Genomic DNA, 23,715 nt, shown 5'->3' with positions numbered 1-23,715 from the left:
CATCCACAATATAATAACCGCAATAAATAAGTCTAGGTCAACAACTGCTTACTCTCGACAATTCGCTCGGCAATTTGCCCCTAATTTCACTATAAGTAGTCAAGTATTGTATTTTGTTTGGCTTCGAAGCAGTTCCACATGGATCTTCTATATATCTTATACATAGAGTCTTCTTATGTGCCGGCGTCAATCAGACGGTTACTGCTGCCGGTGAGAGCTCTTCTCAATGAGAGGGGATACATTTATTCAATGCTGTCATCATTCTATAATGAATAAACATTACTCGCCGAGCTGTCTGTCGATTCTATATCCCATACCGTATTTCTATATAGTCATTTTCTACTGTAAATAAATCTCTTTTTCTTCGAAACCCCAAGTAAGTGGCAAACAAATGATAGTCGTGAAACTGCAGCGATCGCATGCTACAAATCTGGTCTGGTGGCAATGCCTTGATCATCTCAACTTATTGGCATGGACCAGTCGTTTCTGTTAACCAAAACAGTCTGTTGCCTCCGTAGCAGTACTCACCACACTCACCCCATTCACCCTTCGCCCCATGATGCTTGCGCCACCCTCACCCAAAGATGAGTCGCGCATCTTCCTCCCTATAAGAGCGCATCTTCACGTCGCGTCGATATCCCCCGACAGGAACGCGACGTAAAGCAGGGTCGGTGAAGTTTGGCCATAGGCCGATACCGAGAACGTTTCGATTACATAGCCATACAACTATTCCAGACTATCCTAGAGCAGTGCTTTATAGGAACCAATAATAGGCTAACAGAAAAAAAAGAAGCCAACAGAATAGTGATTGAAAATGAAGTGGTTGGGTGTCGTTCTGCTTGGAACGGTCCTTGTTGTCGCGCAGAACAGGACGGATAATAGGAAAAATCAAAGGCCTGATGTGAACAGGTATGTTACCTATTATATTGTTGCTACGATTTCTACAGCTTTGCAGTTCTGCAGAAGAAGCTACAGTTGACTAGTGCTAACATAAGCAAATTATAATAGCTATTAGAATGGTTACCTAACAATGTAATAAACTATACGAGGTAACTTTTCCTATCTAGGATTTTCTATAGATTTATTTTTCCTCTAACGAACGGGTTAGTGTTAAGGTTTCTGCGAAATCGCAGACATTTCATATGGGACCTCGAGCTACTATAACAAATGCCCGCAGGAAGAATATTCTCTAAGTGTAAGAGTTTTGATAGAAAAAAAAAAAACTCATCAGTATTATGGGGCTTAACAGTAACGGTTACAGAGAAATAGGTATAATTCGTATGTTACACTATAGGAATCTTTAATGTTTAACTAATCGAGTTTGTACAAAAGATGTATGTTCAAAAGAAAAACGTATCCGATTTAATGGTGCTGTGTTATTTTGTTTATTGTTTTTTTTTTTTTAAATCTGTTTTAAACTATTTTGCTAGTAGGAAGGGAGAAAATGTCTGTATACGCCTTTTCAGTGTGCAAATTAAGAGCCAGTACGAGCTAGCTCATAGTGTGTCGATATTAGATTTTCTGTAGGACATGGCTGAATTTGAAAACGTTTTGATAAACGTATAATTTTTGAACCTAAATATATAATCAGTCTGCAACGGAAAGTAAAGTTAATTAACGCTAGGTTAGAAACAGCTTCCTTCATAATGAATAGCTGTCCATCACAGTCGCGAAGCTCTACCAGTATCAACGCAAGATTGTAGGCGTTAGCGTCGGTCGATACCAAGCCAGCCATAACCTTTATCTTCAGAAACATTGTTGAAAAATCATAATCAAACACAAGATTTCTATTGATGATCTATTGAGCGAGTTTCTATAAACCACAATATTTTAAGAAAGCAAGTTGAGATATCAAATATGACAGAGTTAATCTTCTGATCGCTGGGACTTCACCAGAAGCTTATTCGCTCGATATGTTTTCTAAAATTTCCAATAGTTCTGAAAGCTGTGGGGGGGCTGTTCAAGGTTCGGTAATGGCTTGAGATGTACAAATATCACTACAAGTATGTACCCTGTGACTCTTAAAGGGTACATTATTTATGGGATGCGATAAACTTATACTTCAATGCCCTAGTTGAATTCTAATTAATATTTCGTAATCCCTTGATATAATGAACTTGGCGATTGTCTAGTGATATCAGATTTATTTCTATTCGTTTTGGCCTTTAAATGGGACAGGGTCTCTTGAACGACTTTGAAATTAGGGAAATTGAATACTTGTTTAATCTTTAGTAGTGTCCTGGTAGACAGCGCTATCTCCTTATGCGAGTAAACTAAAAAAGACCGCTTTATACTTAAACACTTTCAAGTCCGAAACTCCAAAAGGTCGCAAAACTGAGATTATGAAGTAGGTCTGAGGGATACTCAAGAGACACGAGTAGTAAGTACATCCTGTTTATAATAGGTCTTGATTTGTCTAAAAAAAAAAAAATCGAGACTTGCCGGTTTTGTGCTACTTGCTGCAAATGGAATTAAATCTAAATAAGTTTTTGAGTGGAAAGCTTTATAAAATGAAAATGAATACAATTATCCAGTTTATATTATATATTATATTATACCAGGATATTATATTCAATATATCCCGTATTTTAGACATAGCAGAACGATCATTCGAAGATTCTTGTAGACGATATTCCCATATTTAGATGGTGAGGTCGCAGGGCTCTGGAATAAGATGCATTGGAAGAGAAAGCAACGAATAACACGCCGGACTTTTGTTTGTTTATTTTTTGTTGTTATATACAACTGGTAAATTGTTCATCGGCTTGAGTAATATTGTTATTATTTTCTGTAGTGCGGCTGAAGCTCCTTTCGTAAATTTCAGATGGCTTCGTTCTACATTTGTACAGACAGCACGTAAGTGAGTCAGCGTCCAGTTAGGCATAGCTCTTAATTCATGTAGCTCAGGTACAAAGGATCCTTCTTGAAAACCTGTAAAAGACTACCCTACTATCTTTACTATGTCACATGACGAAGTGACGCTTTTTTTTTTTTTGCTGTCATATTATAGTAGATCTGTACGAAAAAACGTCGGCATTACTGATATGGTGATTACGCTGAGTTTATAAGGGGTGTTTAGATAAAACGCGATAAACCTACCTTCACCAAGACGACGTCGATGAAAACAAGTGTGCTGAGAAACGAGGGAATAGAGTTCGTCCTAATTCATCGTACAACACAAATACATTTATAAATATTCATTTTAATTGGAAAATTATGTTTAACAACCCCAGCTCAGATTTAGAAAGGTCATAGTGCTCATTCACAGTGCGTATGACACACCGCACGATTAGTTAACCCCAGTGAGAATTTATGACGAGTTAATTCAGATATGTGTTCATTAAAAACGTAACAACGTTTTTCTCTGGCACTGTGTTTGCATCCTTGGGTCCAGGCTGCACCCTTTAAAAGTTCCATATCTAGCTTAATAATAGAAACATACGAACTTCATTGTAAAGTACGTCAGATGCGTGTATAGTTCAAACCCGGTGAAGTTATCCACCACGTAAATGTGTAGGCGACGCTTGCGTACATTGCAAAAACTCAGCGTACTGCTCATAAATGAGCAATTGTGTTGTTTCTAGTTTATCTTCAACCCAGCACAGTTGTCTATGACAAATGTATATTACATGGTATATTGCGGGTGGCAGAATTTTCCCAATAAAATCTACATAATGAATTTTTCCTATTGGAAGAGACACATTGTGTATATTTTGTTAGAATATATAATAGAATTATTTGTCCATTTCTAATTGACAACGTGTAATCATCAACTGCCTGCAGTCACTGCGGGGTAATATGCAGGTTACAAGCAAAAACGGGAAAATGCTCAAAAAAATGTGTTACTACATTCCAAAAATAAACATTTCAAAAAATATATAAACGTCTGAACAATCACAACCAGGCTTTTTACATTTGGCGAGCTTTTTCTTAATTTGTATTACCACCACCTTGATTATTTCTATTTCCAGGCTTCGTCATTCTCCCTAGGTCTTTTTGTCTTTTTTTTTTGGCTGCCAGTTCCGGTCGATGATTGGTGCCGAAAATCGGGACTGTTGTTTATTAGGTTACGTCATTCAACTTCAAACACGAGGGTCCTGCAGTCAGCAGCTGCGAGTATAAACTGAAAGTCGTCGAGCAAACGCCATTATCAGCAAAAGCCAAGCCCCGGCCAACGCTTGAAGCACACGCGGGGCGTTGCGCGAAGTTGATCGCTCTTTTCCAGAAAGCCCATCTCGGTAAAACGTAACTATGATTGGCCCTTCCAGATCGCCACGGAGAGGAATCGCGGACGGTCGACAGAAAAGTCGAATCGGACAGGCAATAGCAGCTCTTTAATTCGCTTTCGACCTTTTTCTCGGTCTTTTTATGCGATTCGCTTCCGCCGTCGTTGGCCAGAATTTGAGTGGCGTTGTTGCTGTTGTTGAAACTGGTGTCGTTCCACCAACTGTCAATCTAGAGCACACAATTTTTTCGCGCATGGATGCGGGCCGGACGTCGGGAACCCGCATCGATATACATAATCATACGTTACTTTGTTATGTAACGTTGTATGGGTACATGCCGCACCATGTACCCATATAACGTTGCACAGCTGAGTCCTCTCTGAACGCCATCACGAAACCGTTTCCATCGTCTAGTGGACCTTTGGATCGTTTTGATGCGTTCTGGCTTTCAATCTTTCCCATTGAAGCTTTGTAATAAAGCAACAGAAACTAAAGTGGAGATAGTAAGAAGCGAATTCGATCAGCGATTTTTATAGGTCATTGATGTTGGCAAGCATAGAAAATGAGCTTTGGAGGTGTAGTCTGATACAATTGCCTTAACCAGACCGGAGATTTAAACTGCGCTTCGTTCTGCGCTTTGCAACATATTTATCTATGGGAAACAAACAGCCGTTCCATAAACATTCAGACGGTTGTTGCCGGTATCATTAGTTGACACGATCCGATGTCGAGAGTCAAAGTCTTCACTCGCTTTGGATGAGTGGCGGAAAGCGGAAAAATCGTTCTGAGGTTGTAAGTATGAAAGTTACCTGGGCATATCATATTCTGACACGCCTAAACCGCTTTTGCGTCAATGTTGCTTGAAGCCCCGATAACCCGTGACAATTGTGGTGTCCACCGACCACCTAGAAAAATAGTTAAAAGTAATCGTTTTGTTAAAGGCTGGAACCATTTACGTGAGTGCTTAGCTACGCCAGCTAAGTCACAGCAGTATCCGTTAGGCGTGGTAACTATATCCGTTTCGGAAAAAGGTAACGCTTGGAATTCTGTCCATCCACATGGTAAGCACGTAGTTTTCCACGTCTAACTTTTGTCAAATTTTTCATAATACGATATAAAAAGCTGGGCTGCCTCTAGAATCGTATCGCTAAATATGGGCAAATCCTGCAGAAAACTGCAGAAGAGGTCTCTGTAAGTAGAATATTGGCGAATAGACACTTCGTTCCTGCAGATGTACAGATTAATCCTTTTATTACCATATGTTTACTATAAAAATGCTTTCCGCTTAAGACGATGTTTTCTTTTGAGAAGATACAGAGTCCCGTGCAGAGTCAATCGCTTAGCAGTCTTGGCCGAAGCATCTCTGAAGTCTCTTTTCTTGCTACAAGCCGGTTATTCGATCCCCATAAACCTATCTAAATAAAGAAATTTCAAGCGAAATTGATGACCCAAGGCCATATTTTTATGAAACGGATGAAGAGGATGCGCTTGCAGAGTTCAGCCTTAATAACGTGTACAGCTAATGCTTGCCGCGTATGTAGTGTTTTCATTGCACGTAGACGACGACATGCAAGCGGACCGTTGTGCGTTTACTAACAACACTACCTTCCTTCGGCTAAATCGGACGGATATATGACGCACTTAGATCATGGCGTACGACGTAAGCTGAGAATAAGTAGTTTGCTAGCAGCCCGAACTCGGTATCGTTTACCTACTACAGCGGTACTTAATCCGATCCTGGGAACTTTAGAACTGTCGCACGTATAAAATTTTTAGTATAAAATAAGCAGTAGAATCTCTATAACGATTAGCACTTTCCAACGAGTGTGTAGAGCCATCTATCGGCTGTTTAAATCTGGTTCCGCTAGTTCTAGTTGTTGATATATAAACTTTAGTTCTTTTGGCTATTTCATTTCGGTTAGGATTTTTATCTAACATTTCGATAACAGCATTGTTTTTTCTGCTTAAAAGTTGGGTAGGATGAGACTTGAATTGGATAAGTTCAAAAATGACACGGACAACTTCCGCCCGTGCAATACTTATTTACCCATACCATATATATTTATATAAATTCGCAGCGAAGAGAAAAAGGCCATATCTGATTCGATGCGAAATGACACTTATCGTGCGCAGTATAGGACACGCATACACGCGTGACTTCAATTATCTCGTCAAACTGGTAATTGCTCCAAACGCCGTCTAAGGCCAATTATTCTCTATTAGTACAAGTCGTAAGGTGGTGTCGTAAGACGACGGGTAGGTCTGTCTAACCTATTACGCAGCACTACAAAAGGCCGAGATGTTTTGCTCGAAACAAAGCACCTTTAGTTTACGTAATACCAGCAAAGGGCTAGATTTCGTAAATGTATCTTTTCGCTGGCCATATCTTGGTCTAGGGAATACAACCTTTTGCAATGGGACAAGGAATCCAATATGCAACTTCGGCCAGATGACTGGTCATGAGGGACGTAACTCGGTTGCATATGTTGACGTTTGAGTTTCTGTTTTTCTGCGCAGGTGACGTCCATCAAGTCGACGAATGCCGGACTTTTTCCCTATTATATACAAGTTGTTTTTGGAAAAAATTTTTTTTGAATAAAGATGGACCTTAACAAAGCGGAAGATAAGAGTATACCTGCGGTAAATAATTTAGAACGCCAACTGAGATTCGGCATTGGAACATCGTGTACGTAAAATTAATCATTATATCTTCCACAGTTGCGTTAGTTCTGATCGAAAATTCAAATGGCAATATCTTCTTGATATTGGCAATATCTTCTTGGTATCTTCTTTTTCGTTCATATGTACAGTTTTTCGTCGACACGTTTAGGCATATTTTTTGTGTTTTTGTCCGGTATATGAGAATGCTTAGTGATTAAAATTTGCGTGCATTTTACAGGCTATCGTACCCAATATCGTGTGTAATTTATTTGAGACCTTGACGTGGGGCCTGACTGGTTCTAGCGATAAACACCGAACAGACCTGTGGTATATAAAAAAAATTATGCATTCTTTGAAATGAAGGCTGAAGCAGTATATTTGTTGCTGCACTTCGTAAGCGGAACAATTACTATTAGAATTGCCTATGTCGTTACGACGGGTGCCTACTTCATAGCTAATGATATCCAAAGTCGTGCGGTTCTATCGCTTTACTCGAAGTAAATAGATTTTCGACCAAAGCCACCGTTGAACGAATGCTTTAAGCAATTGCCAAATAGCATCTGCGAAGGTAAAAAGAGAAAAAGAAATAAACCATCTTATAACATCGAGTTTTACTGTACAGATGGATTGAAGACAGATTTCTGCCGTAACCGCTGTTATTTATTAAATGGATTACTATATTACGTGCAAAATGCCTGCAACTGAATGGGTTTACGACACTTTTTCCATATCTATTCACGCGTGCCTATAGCAGATGTATGAACCTGTCAACTAGCGATTGTCGGGCCTAGGCGGTATTTGGCCAACTCGAATTGACTAGAAAGCGTATCCCACCGCGAACCCCTCTACCTAGAGCCACCAATAAAATTGGTTTTTCAAATATAACTCCCACAAATGATCTGATTTCTGGGAAACCTAACGTTTATTTTCAGACTCTGGTATTGTGACTTGCTGACTGTTTTGAATAACTATACCAATGTGCACCAACAGTTGCAATTATCTCCAATTTGGACCTACAAAAAACGCATATAGTCGTATCTGTGCTCAGAGTAACCTTTCTTGGTGAACTTGCTGATACATAAATGAACGCAAATTATGAGCCTTAACTTCTGACTAATCGCAATTTTTGGCTCGGCTCTAATAGCATAATTTTGGCGAAAAACAAAACAAAAAAAAAAGAAAAATTACCATCATTTTCGCAAGCAAGCAGCGCATCGTCCCCGTTGTTGGTAGGATAGCCTTTCTTTTGAAGCGTCTCTTCGCAATCTTTACTGCTTTATGTAGCAAGGCAAGCTGGCGTGTTATCATTCTTAACCATTTAGTTGCAGCCAGATGGTCTGTACTTATACTTTAACATATATTTTTCCTTTTTTACATCGGTACAATGGCCATTATATTTCACTAATCTCTTCTGTACCTCTTCGTACGCGCCAAATTATATTGTTGAGTGTAGTTACCCAACTATCGCTTCGTTGACGCTATGGTTGCTGCCCTCCAATTGCAGTGACGCACCACCGCTGTTTTTGTTGTTGTGGTTGTATTCGTACAAAAAACACTGAAGATGATTAGGATTTACGTTTTCCTCCTGTATGGGTCATTGGCAGGCGCTTCGCGCTCGCCCACTGACAGTCTCAATGTTGCTCACCGACGAAAGCTGTGATCGTGTAAAACATCTCCGCTCTTTGCCTATTTGTGAACGGAAGTCAGGATCTATTGCGTTATGAAACGTTGATTCTATTCGAAGGTCGCTTAAAAACGACAGTGAGTTGTTCATTTGTTACGCTGTTATTTGCGACGATGGCATATAGAAAATTTTTGGCAAATTTCCACCCAGTAACGATATGCTGCTGCGCCAATACCTGTCTACGGAGCTGGTTGAATGGTGCTGCTGCTGCTGCTGCTGTTCGAGATAGTCAACTCAGCCCCTGTCATCTGGCCTGACGCACACACAAACGAGTACACGATCCATTAAACGAGTCAACAATCGCGAAAATCACTAATAAGCAAAATTGGTACGAGTAAGAAAACATTCGTTTGAAAGCCAATCTATACCCTTCTGATTAGAGTTTTGCCCACAGGCCAAGCTGGCTCTGAAGCTCTAGCATTTCACGGTTGAGGAATTCGAGGAAGGCCGTTATACTCCTTGGTTAATTTCTACTTTCACGGCTTCATGGATAACATTGATGTTATCACACAGAAGAGGTATGGCGTAAAACTACTAAGTGATACTCAGTTAATTTGAGAAACAATTTACGAGCGGATCGGACTGTCGAGCGGGCACTACGAAACTATACTTAGGGTAAAAATATTTTACTATAACTAAAACGACTGTAGCAACCCTCATAACTGCGAGAATCCGCGTCAAGCCCTTAAAATAGGTATGGGGAAACAAAGGGAATTTTATAGATCTTACAAACAAAAGCCTATTCGCATCAGTGCTCTACTAGGGAAGGAAAAATAACGATACCTCGCTAACCGAAAGTTAGTCATACGCTTTTCCCTAACTTAGCTATGATTCTCCAATTTTCAACAAATATGAAAAGGCTCAAAAATGTTTGTTATGTTACGATCATCGATTGTCTACGCGAAAAGGAGCGTGTCATAGAACTTCGAGCCGAATTACATAGGAGATTTGCCGAAAGGTAGCAAAAAAATTGTTAATTACGTGTTATTAATCTCTTGTTTTTTTGTTTACAGAAATCGTCGTCAAACGCCTTTTGATTCTTTTTTCAATCGCGTTGGTGTACCAAATCGAGGTGATTTAACCCCTTTTAGCGTCGATGGAATGTTCGCTGTTGCTCCCTACGGAAATCAACAGCCTTGGTGGAAAGGGTAAGAAGGGCAAAATTATTATTATTATTATTATCATTGTGTTACCAATCAGTCAGTCAGTCAATCAATCAATGTGTTATAAGTTTATTCTTTAGAAATGGACAGAGGGAACGTTACCGAAATCGCTAACAGGGCCTATCTTCAAGCACCCTATTTGCCCCATATAGACTTCACTCGTACATGAATGTGTTGTATGTACAAAATTATTTCAATTCTATTATGCATCTATAATGTTAGTTGAGATAGTCGAAGGGTTTTTAAGCTATGAGCGGGCCCTTGATGCCTATAGATTTGTGCCAAGATACCTTCTATACCACAAAATACTTCACTTCACGCCGATAGAGAACAAGGTAAATATTACTAGTTTGTGGTAACGTTCGAGTATTTTACTCATTCATTGTTTCTCACTAAGGAGGCGCTATTTTCTCGCCGTCGTCAGTCGAGAAAAGCTACTACCGATAGGAAAATGTTACTTTATCATAATATCATAGATAGATATAGTAACGATCTCGCGTCGAATATCTGCAAAGGGATTGATACAAGGTCAGACTAATCACAGATATAGACGAACGGTACATTCAAATGGTATCCTATCAGCCAACAGATGTCCAGTAATAAATCTCGAACACAGCCTTGTAGATTTGAGGTACTAATAGTATCGTTAATTTTTTAGTCAACCGTCCAGTCTCTATAACACCCTAAATATATCTTCAGTGTTTTAGTTCATTTATCTGCTATACGAAGCTGACTATTATAGTCAAATAGAAAAATTTTTATTTACGGCCAAGGCCTCAATCTTGCTAGTAGAATTTTAGCGGTGTTTCAAGTTCCTACAACCTGTGGGCTGTTCTTAATTCATCGATAGGTCTTAATACAACCCAGATAGACCGCTCTATTCAACTAACCCAAATTACCCTGGCAAGCACAGTCATGTGACGTAAATTTCAAGAGATACTCAGGCATTGCAATGAACCAGTCAATGCCAACACTTATTCAGCTTGTTTGCTATGAGGATGCATTAGATTGCCGGAAAGTTCAGAAGGCCGTTACCGTCAGATAGAAGCATACGGATGTTGGAATCGCACAAATCAGAGTCATTTCAATGTGGGTCGGGTCGAGTTCCGTCATTTGGTGTCACAGGCACAAATGGACGCTCAATACTTCGCTACATGGCTGATCCTCGACAAAAGCCCAACGCGGGAAAAAGAACTGATCTTATTCATCTGATGCGATGCGTCTTTAGAAAACATCCATTTGGCGTCGGTCGTCTGCTTGTACGCCACCATCTTCTATTGCGCAAATCTACCCTCATACCCGAATCTGTCCCTAATTGCACCCTTGGCGGCACGCACATTGAGATAGCAGCTAAGGAGCTACAGTCCGCCTAGAGGAACAAAAGCTGCTTAGGACATTTCAGAAATTTTTCGATTCTGGTTAAAGCCGCAGAATCGGACCACTATAGCGTTGCGTACCGCAGACGAACGGTTAGTCACCGTACGCTTTTGGCACTGCTTCTGTCCGAAGAGCACTTTGTTTTATGAATGCTGCTGATAATGGTGATTCAAGCCAGACAAAAATGGGCCTAACGCTTCGACTTAGACCGAAAGCAACAAAACAACAACGAACGGCAACTGTCTATTACCACTGTCACAATTATTATTGTTTCTAAGGCGCTAGAGCCCTCTTCGGCATAGTGCTAGCCGATTCCAGCGAGCGATCTTTAAGTTAGCAGCGGACTCCTAAGTTGGTGGTCGGCCAGTTGCTTTTTTTGAGCGTCTCCGCTTTGGGTCGTAGCCAGCCTTGTATCGACTCGCGTATAATGAATGCTGCATCAGTGAAATCGGTCTGTCTCCACTGTCGTTGTTGCTCGTAGATTAAGGACGATGGCTCGAGAGAGGCCAGTTCTTCCTTTACCGTTTTCTATATATATATATGTGTGCATATACTCTCAGAGCGTAGGACACAGCATCTCAGAAGCTTCGTTAGATCCAGTGAGGTCATTATGATATTTCGTTAAATTTGAGTCACAATTTTTATAGGTAAAGTTAGTTGTTATTTATTGAGGTTGATAAACCTTTGAACGTTAATAAGTAAAGTCTATTTAGAGTTGAAAGCAAACTTTACGAATAGTAAACACTGTAGCATTTCTCTACGCCTGTGACTCAGTCGTACGTACTAGAAATGATACTGAACTTTTTATGTGTGTTTTTTAGCTAAATTGAACTAGTTCAATCTGGGCGTGTCTCCTAGCGCTAAAATACAGCTCCTAATTCGTGGCGTTCAGCTGCTTGGAGCATTTTAACCGTAATTGACCGTGATTAACCGTCATTTTTTATATGTTTTTTCCTATATATATATTGCATGATACTATAACCTCGAAGGGGACCTAGTCTATTTGCGTCGTATGGAGATTGATTTCTATATACCGTAACACAACGAATCAGGCGGAATGGAATTCTTAATTCGCTTGTAAAATTCACGCAGAAAACGTTTTTTTTACATTTTGTAGCCATGGTTGTGATGAATCATTTTCAATATGACACGATCATTTTATATGCCCGGACGATCAGATAACTACCATGCTACTCTTCGACGAATAGGTATAGAGATAATTAAAGAAAAAAAAATTTCACCTGCCTAGGACGAACGAGACACAATAGGAATACGTCTCTCAGCGATGGGCCACTCCTTTCACACTCGGAGCTAGTATATCTAAAGCTTAATTTTTGGGTTGCTTGAACAGTGTAAACTTCAAAGCAAATCTGGTATCATGCTATTTACTGGAAATATAGTGATTCACTTCATTTCAACGTGAAGCCAGTCTATCTAGATAGCTAATTTTCGTGAATACAGACGACCTATTTTTGAATTTCAGCAGATTCGTAGGAACGTGCTTTGAAGCTGAAGTAATTTGGCCCGAATGATAATGAAAGGGGACTTATATGGCCAGCGTAGCAGCTAGGAGAAGAAACGTTGTAAGTTGTGTCGTACTACTTTGAAGGTGGCTGAACTTCGTTTCAGCTGTCAAATGTTGAATGTGTCAAATGTACGACAACAAAGCCTGGCTCTGCTGTGAGCTTGTTTGCCGATGTATCACACGCACACATGTTAACTTTATAATTTATAGCATTCTCTATTACTTTTTTCTATTAAATCTTTGCTCGGACTAGACGCCTATAGAGTCATAGTTCAGGCTCTCACCGACGTTTCGTTGCTAAAGCCGTGTAGGAGGCGTGTTGGCTTGAATAATTGTCATCGTAAGTCAATGGCGCGTAATCATCATACCCAACGGTTTGCCCATTTTGTACTGTGTTTAGCTGCAGAGTAAAACGTATTGCTGCTAACTAAAACTTAGAAACGATGCTAACTCTTCGATAACAGTTGAAGCCGGTCATTTATCTATCCTGTAAACATCTTTGATTTAGTTGAAGAACTCTTCTGAAGATGCCTGTCTAAATGGGGAATGCTAAGGAGATGGGACCAAAGGTGAAAGAGGACATCTTTATTTTCGCTCTGTCTGGTCAATGGCACTAGAAGTATTCGCACGGTCCATTTATATTTGTTAGTCATTACTGTTGTTATTGCTCGCATGATGAGACGCTACGGACGGGCTGCCTTTATTGTTAGCCATTAACATCCACCGCAAAAAGAACACCAGCAACTGTTACGCGCGCGTAAAACGAAATTGGTGTCCAAGGGCAACCCGTTCTATCACCATATTAAGGGTGATTGTGACAATGTTTACAGACGGGAAGAATTAGCAGATAAGCCCACACGCAGAATGACGTTCACTTTTAATATCTTCTATGTGAAGAGAGGCGGATAGACCAGAAGGCAGGAAAGCCGAATCTACTGAATATATAGATACTTCGATTGAATTCTCTGGGCGACAGGCGGGATATTTACATCGGTGACTCACTACTGAATTAGCATGCTGTGCACATACATTTGTACATAATTTACTCGTCAAAATGAATCACCGCCCCGGAACTAGGCTATAAGATCGGCTTATCACCGTTGGGATGGATCCACAAGATTTGATTTCCATTCGGCTATTCAGCTGTAGAAACGATGCATAGAGAACACAACAATAACGGCAATACGCGTCGTGTGGAACAATCGCCGCGTAGGCAAGCGTCTGTACTATAAAGTATACGGATTTGCTCAGATGTACACAGACTAGTCTCCGCCAAGGATATAATTTACCGAACCGAGAGAGTTATCATACGTCTACATAAAAGACATATACACGTATATATATTTCGCCTTGATACAGTAAATAATCTGCTGTGTCACTGTCTATGTCCACTCTTGTTATCCTATTCGACCGTAAGTCGTAAATTATAATATAGTATAAGCGAGTCGGAATATAATCGACAGATAGACCTTAAGGCTGATGCCGTCGCTCGAGCCCTGTGGACCTCTTACTGACCGCTGGTAAGCGATGCTGGGGATACAATGTCCGGTCGGATTTTTTTTACCAAGAAAGCTCACGCTATTAAAATGGATAGGCCAGTTCGAAATTTGCTCGTCCGCTAAATATGGCGTGCTTCGAATACAAATCTGCACCGTTATATAACTAGCTGGCTGATATTCTTGTCTGGACACTTATGATGGTTCCGTAGCCTGTCTGCGTCTATTTCCCACTAGCTCCATACGTCTAGCCGAAGTTCGAATGGCGATCAAGGTTAGAGGAAAGAGGAGATTATACAGGTAATTAAACCTAATCGACCATGTTAGCGGCCGCTAACGTTGGCATTGTAAATCATTTATCCTGGTTAATTTTTAAACAACAAAATAAAGACATCGACATTAGACGTAATATTATTGTTTTTGCTTAGGTAAGGCTCTATGCGCTTGATGGTTAAGGTTAACGATTCATGAAACCTTCACAGAAGTGCCCACTTTGTTTCAGCTCAAACGTCTGTATGACAAAAAAGGAGGAAGAAGTCGAAGGTATTTCTCCTGAGAACCTCTTGTTTTCCCTTCAGTCGACTCAGTGCTCAGAATCACCAACGACTCACACCTGTATCACCAAGGTAGGATATTTGCCTTTGCCTTTATTAGGTCCATTACTCGCATCACTTAGGTGTACGAGATTTTTACACACCCATTAATGGGTGTAATCGTGTTCAAATAAATCGAATTCACGACTACAGTAGTGTCTGTGGTGGCCGGTTTGAGAATTCCGATCGACCTTTGAGGAGAGATTCCCCATCCGATTACGGTAGGCTGTTCTACGATTGTCATAAACAGATGAATGGATAGTCTTAAAGCTCAAGCATTCCTCAGCTTTTTTCCAATATGATGCCAAATTTGGGGGGTATTGGTCGGTGATGATCCTGAACTTTTAGGTAACCAACCTTGGCTGGCTTCATCCATCCGACAATAATGAAACTTAGAGCGGGCAATTCGACTAACTTTGATTGTAATATCCCTGTAAGCAATACAATATATACATACTCGCGGTTTATATCTAGATTTTCACCTTTTTGTTCAATGACGACAACAGATCCGCACTGCAAACGAAAGCAAAAATGTCATTGAGAAGTACACTTGCTGTCATGGATTTACACGCCGTCAGGATGGGCCAGGGTGTATTGAAGCTGACCTCAAAGTAAGTGACTCCAAGAATCATAGAGAACGGCGAAACGGTTCAACTAACTTTTGCTCGTTTAAAATTCAAGTTTATTATGTAGTTCAAAGTACAATATTTTATTAAAAAAACTAGCTTATAGCGATAATTATTCCAGCCCGTACTATTGACTGAATTTACGGCCCTAGTTATCAGCGAACTGTCCCATAATGAAAACGCATTTATAAATACCGAATATACAGTTTTCTTTGTTCTTTGCTGTACTGTTTGTTTTTCTACTAAATGGCAGAAAAAAGAATATTTGTTATTTTCATACTTCACTTTCTGCAAGTTAATGGAACTTCCCTTTCAAAACGACCCTCAGCCTCCGAATACGCTAGACTTCACTCGACTCCTTTTACTACAATGAACGACGATGCTCGTAGTCAGTTTAACGATACCTTTAATATTTGTTGTCATTACGCGTTTTTATTTTTGTCTCAGTCAACCTAATTTCTATTAATCTACCAGTATTATAATTTCATCATACAAGTTACATCTATGTTACGTAAAACATGATACATTTTCTATTCGCACAGGGACACATGTGGCAAATCCTATCCACACTTTCGTAACTTTTTTTACTTATTGTTCGATCCACAAAAGGCCGCTATTTCTAAACGCGTTCCGCCCCTCAGCGATTTAGGATTCGAAGTAAGACAAGCCCTATAATTAGTTACCATTTTCGCTCTGCTTATGCGAATGTTGTAATTATTACGTTACTCTTCTTTAAACAATATCCGAACGGAAATGCTCGGCATCGTCTGATCTGAGTCATCTCTTTGGCCATTTTGGCATAGAATTAGCCTCTTTTTTATGAAGGATTTGAAAAGGTACCCAAGCGACTCACAGCTATATAGATAGACGACAGGTACGTCAAAGCTGGATCCGTTAAGCGACTGTTTGGTCAACGCCCCACCTTAGCCGTCGTGGGGATAAGGGGGATGGGGGTTATCGACGTCGTACATTGTTTGTGCATGTGTGTGTTATCGGTTGCCGGTGAAGTGTCTGTTAGTGTGTCTTTCGATATATCTGGCAGAAGTATCTTTAGCTCTAGGACCGTCAAACGCAGCGGGCGTAACGTCGCTCGCTTTGCGCCTACTGAGCTAACAAGCGCTAGCGTGCGGCAAACGCTAGCAAAACACTACGAAGATAATCCACGATGGCAACAAGAACCATACCAAAGTCCACAAAATGGATTGCATCCACAATCAGCTAACAACAACAGCCGGCTAATAATACCAATATAAAGTAGGTTGAAGTCAGTCCGCTGAACGGAGCTGCTCAAGTGGGAGCCATTGGGAGGCAAGGCCTTTGACTCGAGAGCCGTTGTCGACCTGATGCATCAGCACTGTAGTTCAGTGAATGTAAAAAGAGATACGTGTAATTGTGGCAGAATGTAGTTCTATCGTTCTACGCGTGTCAGAAAAGCACAACGTTGACGATACTCTTTGATTTCTATTCAATGCGAAATGGCTTCTTTTTAGTCGAAGCCTCCCGCAGCGCACTGTGTTCTCTTGTGCCATTCTTCTTCCTGTCGAGAGCTTGAAAGCCCTGACAAGATGCATCACAGAAAAGCTTCTGGGTTCTTTTGAATTTAGTTGAGAAATCGAAATTTACGGTTCGTTAGTGCGGCCATTTCAAGGGTAAATCGAAACGAAAATAAGTATAAAGTAGGGGACCGTTCTTGTCTTGAGATCTTTTCATGTCTTAGCGTATGAGAAATCAAAATGAATTATTGATTTGTGATGTTTTATAATTTAAGACCGACCGGTCGTTCGTGCCCATACGTATTTATTACTAAATTAGTGTGGGATAGAATATGGGTATTGATTAAAATCAGTCGAGTGAATCTCTAATTATCAGAATGTTCTCACTGCGAGCGCCTCCTGTTATTCTATCGATGTCTTTTTTTCCGTTATTGCCATTTGCTCATATCGCCCTTGCATCATCGTCTTTGTGTCCTGGATTTAAGTGCAGTCAGTATTTCGACACTCGTTATCGGTTACGTTATATAAATATATATATATATATATATATATAGACGAATAGGTAAAATGGCAATGCACAACTATGTGTCATGTCAGTCTTTCAATACGTCTCACGTGATTGTCAGTCTTGTATCATGCCGTGACGGGACACGTTTTTTGGAGGGCTGACAGTGAGTAAATACAGATAGCTAAAGCAAAAACGCTTATCACAGGTGTTGCTGTCGTTACCCTTGAAAGCAACTGGAGTGGACTCTCGACGCAAACCTACATGTTGCTTTTGCTCTTATTATAGCAGAGTGTATATGCGTGTGTGCGTGCCTATTACCAACAGTTATGACGTTCCGTTGACTGCCGTTGCAGCGGCCTGAGGCGATGCCTCTCGGTCATGTTTTGCGTCCCATATTTTTAATAAGAATTTATGGTTCGTCGACCACAACGATATTTCGTTCATCAGACAATGTATCTGAACGTCCTCCGAGACTGACGTAACCTAAATAACACCGTTCTGTGGGATAGCTTACGTATCAGATGCAATTTTTGGTCTGTCACATTGACAAAGTCGACAATGATTTGAACCGCTGTTTGGTTTGTTGTCGTAAACCCTGGGATTTGCCATCTGGAAGCTGGGGTGGTCTGGACAGATGAGACCTATTGAATACTATATATGCAACAAAGAGCAATATTGTATAGGGAATAAAAAAAGCCAATCATCGATTAGCAGTCATTACCCCTTTTTTAATCTCCTGGAACTGGTTGGTGTTGAATTGCAGTTATATTTACGAAATGCAAGGTACTCATTCTTCCAGAAATTTCGCTGACTTGAGATGAACTTGGCCTTTTTTTCTTTCACAATAGATCACTGGAAAGTTAAGAAAAACATATTAACTTTTCGTTGAAGATCGAAGGTGCACCGTGAAGTGCTACGAAGCTTCAATTGGCCAACGTAACCTATTTTTGTGGGAAATAAGCATCTTTGTTAAATGCGAGATGATGCCTTTTCGGGTAGTGAAACTCTTTACTAGAAGATGCTAAACATTTGCTGCTTCCCGTGAAGCTGATGTAGCTGTGCGTCCAGATATTATCGTACGACACCGAGTACCACGTCTTAACCAGCAATGAGATAATAAAGCTCTCTTTACGTCTGTAAGCTATGGAATTGAAAGTTGACGGATTGTGATAGCCGGTATCCATTTGCGGAAAACACATGACACGAACAACAACGACCCTTACCTACCAGGCCCTTTTTTTTACTCACGAAAAACTGCCAAATTATGCCTTCGGGTCCTACTTTATCACAACAGTTTCGATTTTTCATCTCGATAGGCCTAGTAGTTGATGTAAACTGTACAAATCAAAGAAAAGACCGTATCGTTATTAAATATGTCGTAGGTGACGAGCTCCCAACTCACTGTTATGCAATAGGCGCAATATAAATGTTTCCATCAATTGCCGAATCATTGTTGGGCGTAAGAAATAAGAAGCTGATTTCCTTCTTTACCTGTTTCATTCCCTGGTACAAATATGATACGCTTTTAGTTTGCCAGTATGTTGTATTGGTTTGAGGTTATCCGGTCCAGTTGAGCAAAAAGAGACAAACATTTCTTTAATAGAAGTTTTGTGCTTGGCTATGTCTTTAGAATGACATTTTCAATAAAAATTTCCTATTTCTTAGCTTTCCAATGGCACTCGGTGTAGTAATAATAATAATGTTATTCAGTCGTCAAGTCACCACAGGTGACTCTAGCAATACTTTCATCAACCGTAATAAAGCAAAGCTTAACTCCCATTCTCTACCAGCCGTAATTCAAACGCTTGCTTCCCTGACTTAGACAATACTAATGCTATTTCGTCCCTCTTATAGGACCTAAGTGAGGCACTAAAAATTATTGGCACCACAGAATTTGGGAAATTTGTAGACGATTCAAAAGTTACCAAGCGGAGCGGTTCAGACGTAAACGTAACCGTGTTCGCGCCTACCAACAATGCCATTAAGAAACTCGAAGCGAAGGTTAGTATAAAATGTTTAGCGTTTACAAACCTAGTGTATTCTAACCCAGCGAACTAACCTAGTATATGTAGATGAAAACGTTGGCTTTGAAGGACGTGGCGTCGCCTAAAGACTTGACTTCAAAGTCTTCAATGATATATGTGTATGATAGAATACTATAAGAACGGCAAGATGATCGCTATATCGTTGCTGCTTATATCTAGCTCGATTCAGGGATAATATGAAACACGTTTTAGAATCCAGTCATGAGGAATCTCCGTTTCGGCTACGGCGTACGGCCTTTGCCTACAATGGCTACGTCAAAGTACAGTAATATGCGCTAGCGTTGAGGACCCGCTTCATTGATGATAATGACAGTGGTACCTTAGTTCGAGATGTTTATATGAAATTACAGAAAGCTGAAGGTGGAAACGGCGAAGGGGAGAACGAGGTAAGCTCAGCAGATATGGCCAGCGCGCATATGCTCGAGGGATACTTCCAACTGGCTGATCTGGTCGACGAACAAAAAATTGCAACACTCGACGACAAGAGCTCTATTCGATTTAATGAATTCTACAATCCTCACAAGGTATTACTTTAAATGACACGCCCCAATCGTTTTTAATTGCTTCGATTCAAGTATATAATAAAGTGCTAAATCGAACGTCGAAAACACTACAGGATTGTAACGTTCACGGAGCGTCATAGGATATGGTGGAAACATTATAAGCTTACGTATTTATTGTAGCAGTTTTTATTAAAAATTAGATGTGGATTAATTTTTTGTTGCGAACGAAGCTTGACTTAGTTGGTTTCGACTTCGTTTAACCCTCACGCAAAATAGGATGCCGGTCAAAAACAGCAGCTAACAGCTAGCTAATTAGGCGAAAATGTCCTGATCATGATGCTATCATTAATCGCCATATATCATGTTTAGGTGCTCACAGCTAACTGCGTGCCCATTGTTGCGGCTGATAACTTCCACAAAAACGGAGTAATTCATGTCGTTGATGGCTTCCTGCCTATCCCAACGAAAACCGTTAAAGAAGTACTTAGCAGCGACCCTCGATTTTCCACCTTTAGCGAAAGTAAGTTCATCTTTTGATACACAAAATGTTATTGTTATATATAGGAACAGGTCGGCAGTGTTTGTCGACGCCGTAATACGGACGGCAAGATCTCCGTGGAATGACCCAGGAGCCGTTCGTCCAAGGTACGTCATTAATACATGCCACATAATGTATATGAATAAATGAAGGGCGAGATTGTGATTCTTTCCTATAGAATTGTTACTGTGGAACAGATAGAAGTAGAATTTGCTATAAATCTAGACTTCGCCAGGTAGGATAAACAATTTCTGCATTACCTGGCTCATTAATATTTACAGTTTCTTACATTTTGGCTGGCTTGTTACCCGATAAGGTCTGATATAATTAGGGTTAACTATTCACTACATTAACCTTAAGTGACACATGAATTTGAAGTCATTCTATTGCGATACTGGAGATTAGCTTCAATATTCTGAATTGAAAGTGGTTGTAAATCCTATAGCTATATTTTTATATGAACGCTATCGTTTATATATTACAGTTCTTGGCATGAGCGAGCTGGTAGACAAACTTGATGACCAGGAAGCTCATTATACAGTATTTGCACCCACCGAAGACGCCTTCAAGGGTATTGATGCTGAGACCCTAGAAATGTGGAAAAAAGGAGAGGGTAAGCGATGATTATACGAAGTCAAGTAACTCCGCTGTTTATTGATTGCTGTTGGTCGGGAAAGCCTTCTTCTGTACTCGTTTGATCCTTCTGCGTCACGCACAATCCCCGATAGTCTAGGGGTATTTTATGACGTCTCTGGTTGAAATAGGGCTCAGTATATACGGCTCTCAAAAGTTCTTCCATTTATTCTCATAATTAATTTCGAATGGCGAGCAATAAATGTCGATGAGTGCTTTTTTTTGCTAGCATATATAACAACACATACTGTGTTATAGGTTGCGTGGATCAACTGCTTCAAGGACACATAGTGCCTCACACAATCTGCACATCAGCTGTACCGCAACAAGCCCGTGTCCGCAATGTCCTACGAGTACCAATCATGTTGCAGAAGAGTCCGGATGGTCGCGTTACTGCGGAGGGCGTCGAAATTGAAGAGAAAGACATCATCGCAACTAACGGAGTCGTGCATGCACTCAAAAACGTCATGCTTTCGCAGACAAGCAAATCCCTCCTCGATACCCTTAAAGCTCACAAGCTCATTGATCTCGTCCATCTCATTGATAGCAACGAACTTACCGAGCGTCTTAACGGATTGAAAAACTTTACCTTCTTTGCTCCTACAGAGGAAGCAATCAAGGATGTGTCGCTTAAAGAGTGGGATTCGATGAAGGCCGAACAAAAAATTCAGGCTCTATTTCTATACCATACAACTGAGAGTAAAGTTGGCCTAAAGTCCTTATTTAATAATATGATCATGAATTCGCAGCTTGAAAAGGCGCAGATTCGTGTTAACGTCTATTCTCGTAATAACAACTTTGATGATGCGACGTATAGTGCTCAGTGTGCACGTATTGTCAGTCGGCCCATTGACGTCTGTGGTGGCTCTATTTATTTTGTCGATAAGGTGCTTCGTCAACCCGAAACGTCAATTTGGACCCTTATTGAGAACAACAAGAACCTGCAGGTGTTCCGCAAGCTGGTCACAAAAGCCGGTCTCGAAAGTCAACTTAAAGAGAATACGGGTCCTTTCACTGTTCTGGCTCCCACTGACGAGGCCTTCAAAAAGCTAACGCGCGATGAAATGGAGGCTCTAGAGAAGGGCGATGGCGTCGAAGCTCTTGTGAAAACGCACATCCTTACCGATATGCTGTGCTCAGCAGGTGTTAACTATAACAGCGCCTTTGCTGTGCAGGAACACAGAAATCTAGATGGGAAATCCGTGTCCGCTCAAAGGTCACTACGTGGTCACGTGTATTTTGGAGGTGCACGCGCTGAAGACAAAGACCTAACGGCTAACAATGGAGTCGTGCACATCATTGACCGTGTACTTAATGCTCAGCCTGAACAGAAGCCACAACCTGCACATGCTCAGTCTCAAGGACCTCAACCTCAGGGAACTGAAAATCGTCGCTACGTTTCATTCGAGTTCCCCCACTTTTGAACCGCTTGCAAATAACACTCGCCTAAATTTATGCAAGCCAGCTGACTGCTAGAAGTTGTGAGTCGACCCGAATGATCCCGAAGGTTACACAAAACAATCGACATACATCTGTCATACACATGACTATAGGATTGCGTCAAGCGACCGTAACGACTGGAGGAAACAAAGCTATTTATTTCGTCTGGAAAAACCATTTGACGTGGTATAACAAGTACTGTTTCATATACGAAGTGCTTTTTAGGAAATGCTATACTGAAATTAAATTAATATGTATGAGAAGTGAGTCGATAAGAAGTAAGAACGTGAATATAAATAGGATTTAAAATATCTACTACATATCGAAGCCATATGATTGGCGCTGCACTCAAGGTCAAACTTATCATAACAGACTCCGTTATGACATGAGCGCCACTCTGAATACTTTGTTGTGTTAACGACGCGACAGAGTCTATAATGTAAAAATATAAAGACTTGAATATACTTTGCCTCGTGATTCAATAATAAATTATTTAATAACGTTATTATTGCTGTGTGATCATGTTTGGCTCAGGTATCATGCTGTAATTGTATAAACAAATTTATTAACATGTACTTTTTAACATCGTGTCAGTGTCCGTTAGCTTCTAACATTACAAATAACACGTTTGTCAAACCAAAATTATATTTCGATACAAGCTTCTATATGCTTCCAATAGCTTTTTTTTTTGGTGATGTCGATTGTTAGAATATAGCACGTTCAAATTTAAGGGATAAAGGTCATAGTTTTATTTATATATAACCATATATTAATATACAGAATGAATTTCGATTGTAGACACAAGATCTAATCATACTGTAAGGTAATTCTGCCGACGAGAAAGCCGAAAAAATATTTACGATTTTTGCCCTATTTCTCCTGCCGCTAACCTGGTGACTTCCCAGTTGATTATTACAACGTAGGGTTAACCAAATTGTGCATGAGATCATGTTTTTTTTTTCACAACGAACTACCTGGGCCTAGTGCGTACGGGGTAGGGCACTCAGATAGGTAGTTCGGATAGCGCTGCTCGGTGAAACCGTTATTTTTGATAGTAAAAACAGAGCAATAAATTCATGGTGGCAAAAATCATTTTTGAATTGGGAATTTGAGCCCAGATCAATTATTATCTGATCCTCCAGCGCGAAACAAAGCTTCACCAAATTAGAAACTTGACTTTTTGCCCGTAATCAGCAGTCTACGC

General features: G+C 40.3%; 1 protein-coding gene across 1 annotated transcript; it reads left to right on the top strand.

The window, feature by feature from the left end:
* Positions 1 to 625: 625 nt before the first annotated feature.
* LOC111263393 (transforming growth factor-beta-induced protein ig-h3) lies at positions 626 to 23,016 on the top strand. The gene is made up of 9 exons (XM_022838426.2): positions 626 to 909; positions 9,585 to 9,719; positions 14,635 to 14,758; positions 15,232 to 15,336; positions 19,207 to 19,353; positions 19,748 to 19,921; positions 20,270 to 20,420; positions 20,923 to 21,051; positions 21,330 to 23,016. Exons 1-9 carry the CDS (start codon positions 815 to 817, stop codon positions 22,493 to 22,495), a joined length of 2,226 nt encoding a protein of 741 aa, XP_022694161.1. The 5' UTR covers positions 626 to 814; the 3' UTR covers positions 22,496 to 23,016.
* The last annotated feature ends 699 nt before the right edge of the window (positions 23,017 to 23,715 follow it).

Source organism: Varroa jacobsoni, unplaced genomic scaffold (genome assembly GCF_002532875.2).
Source record: "Varroa jacobsoni isolate VJ856 unplaced genomic scaffold, vjacob_1.0 scaffold_78, whole genome shotgun sequence".
Taxonomy (NCBI): domain Eukaryota; kingdom Metazoa; phylum Arthropoda; class Arachnida; order Mesostigmata; family Varroidae; genus Varroa; species Varroa jacobsoni.
The sequence above is the reverse complement of the archived record's forward strand: the minus strand, read 5'-3'. Positions and strand labels throughout refer to the sequence as shown.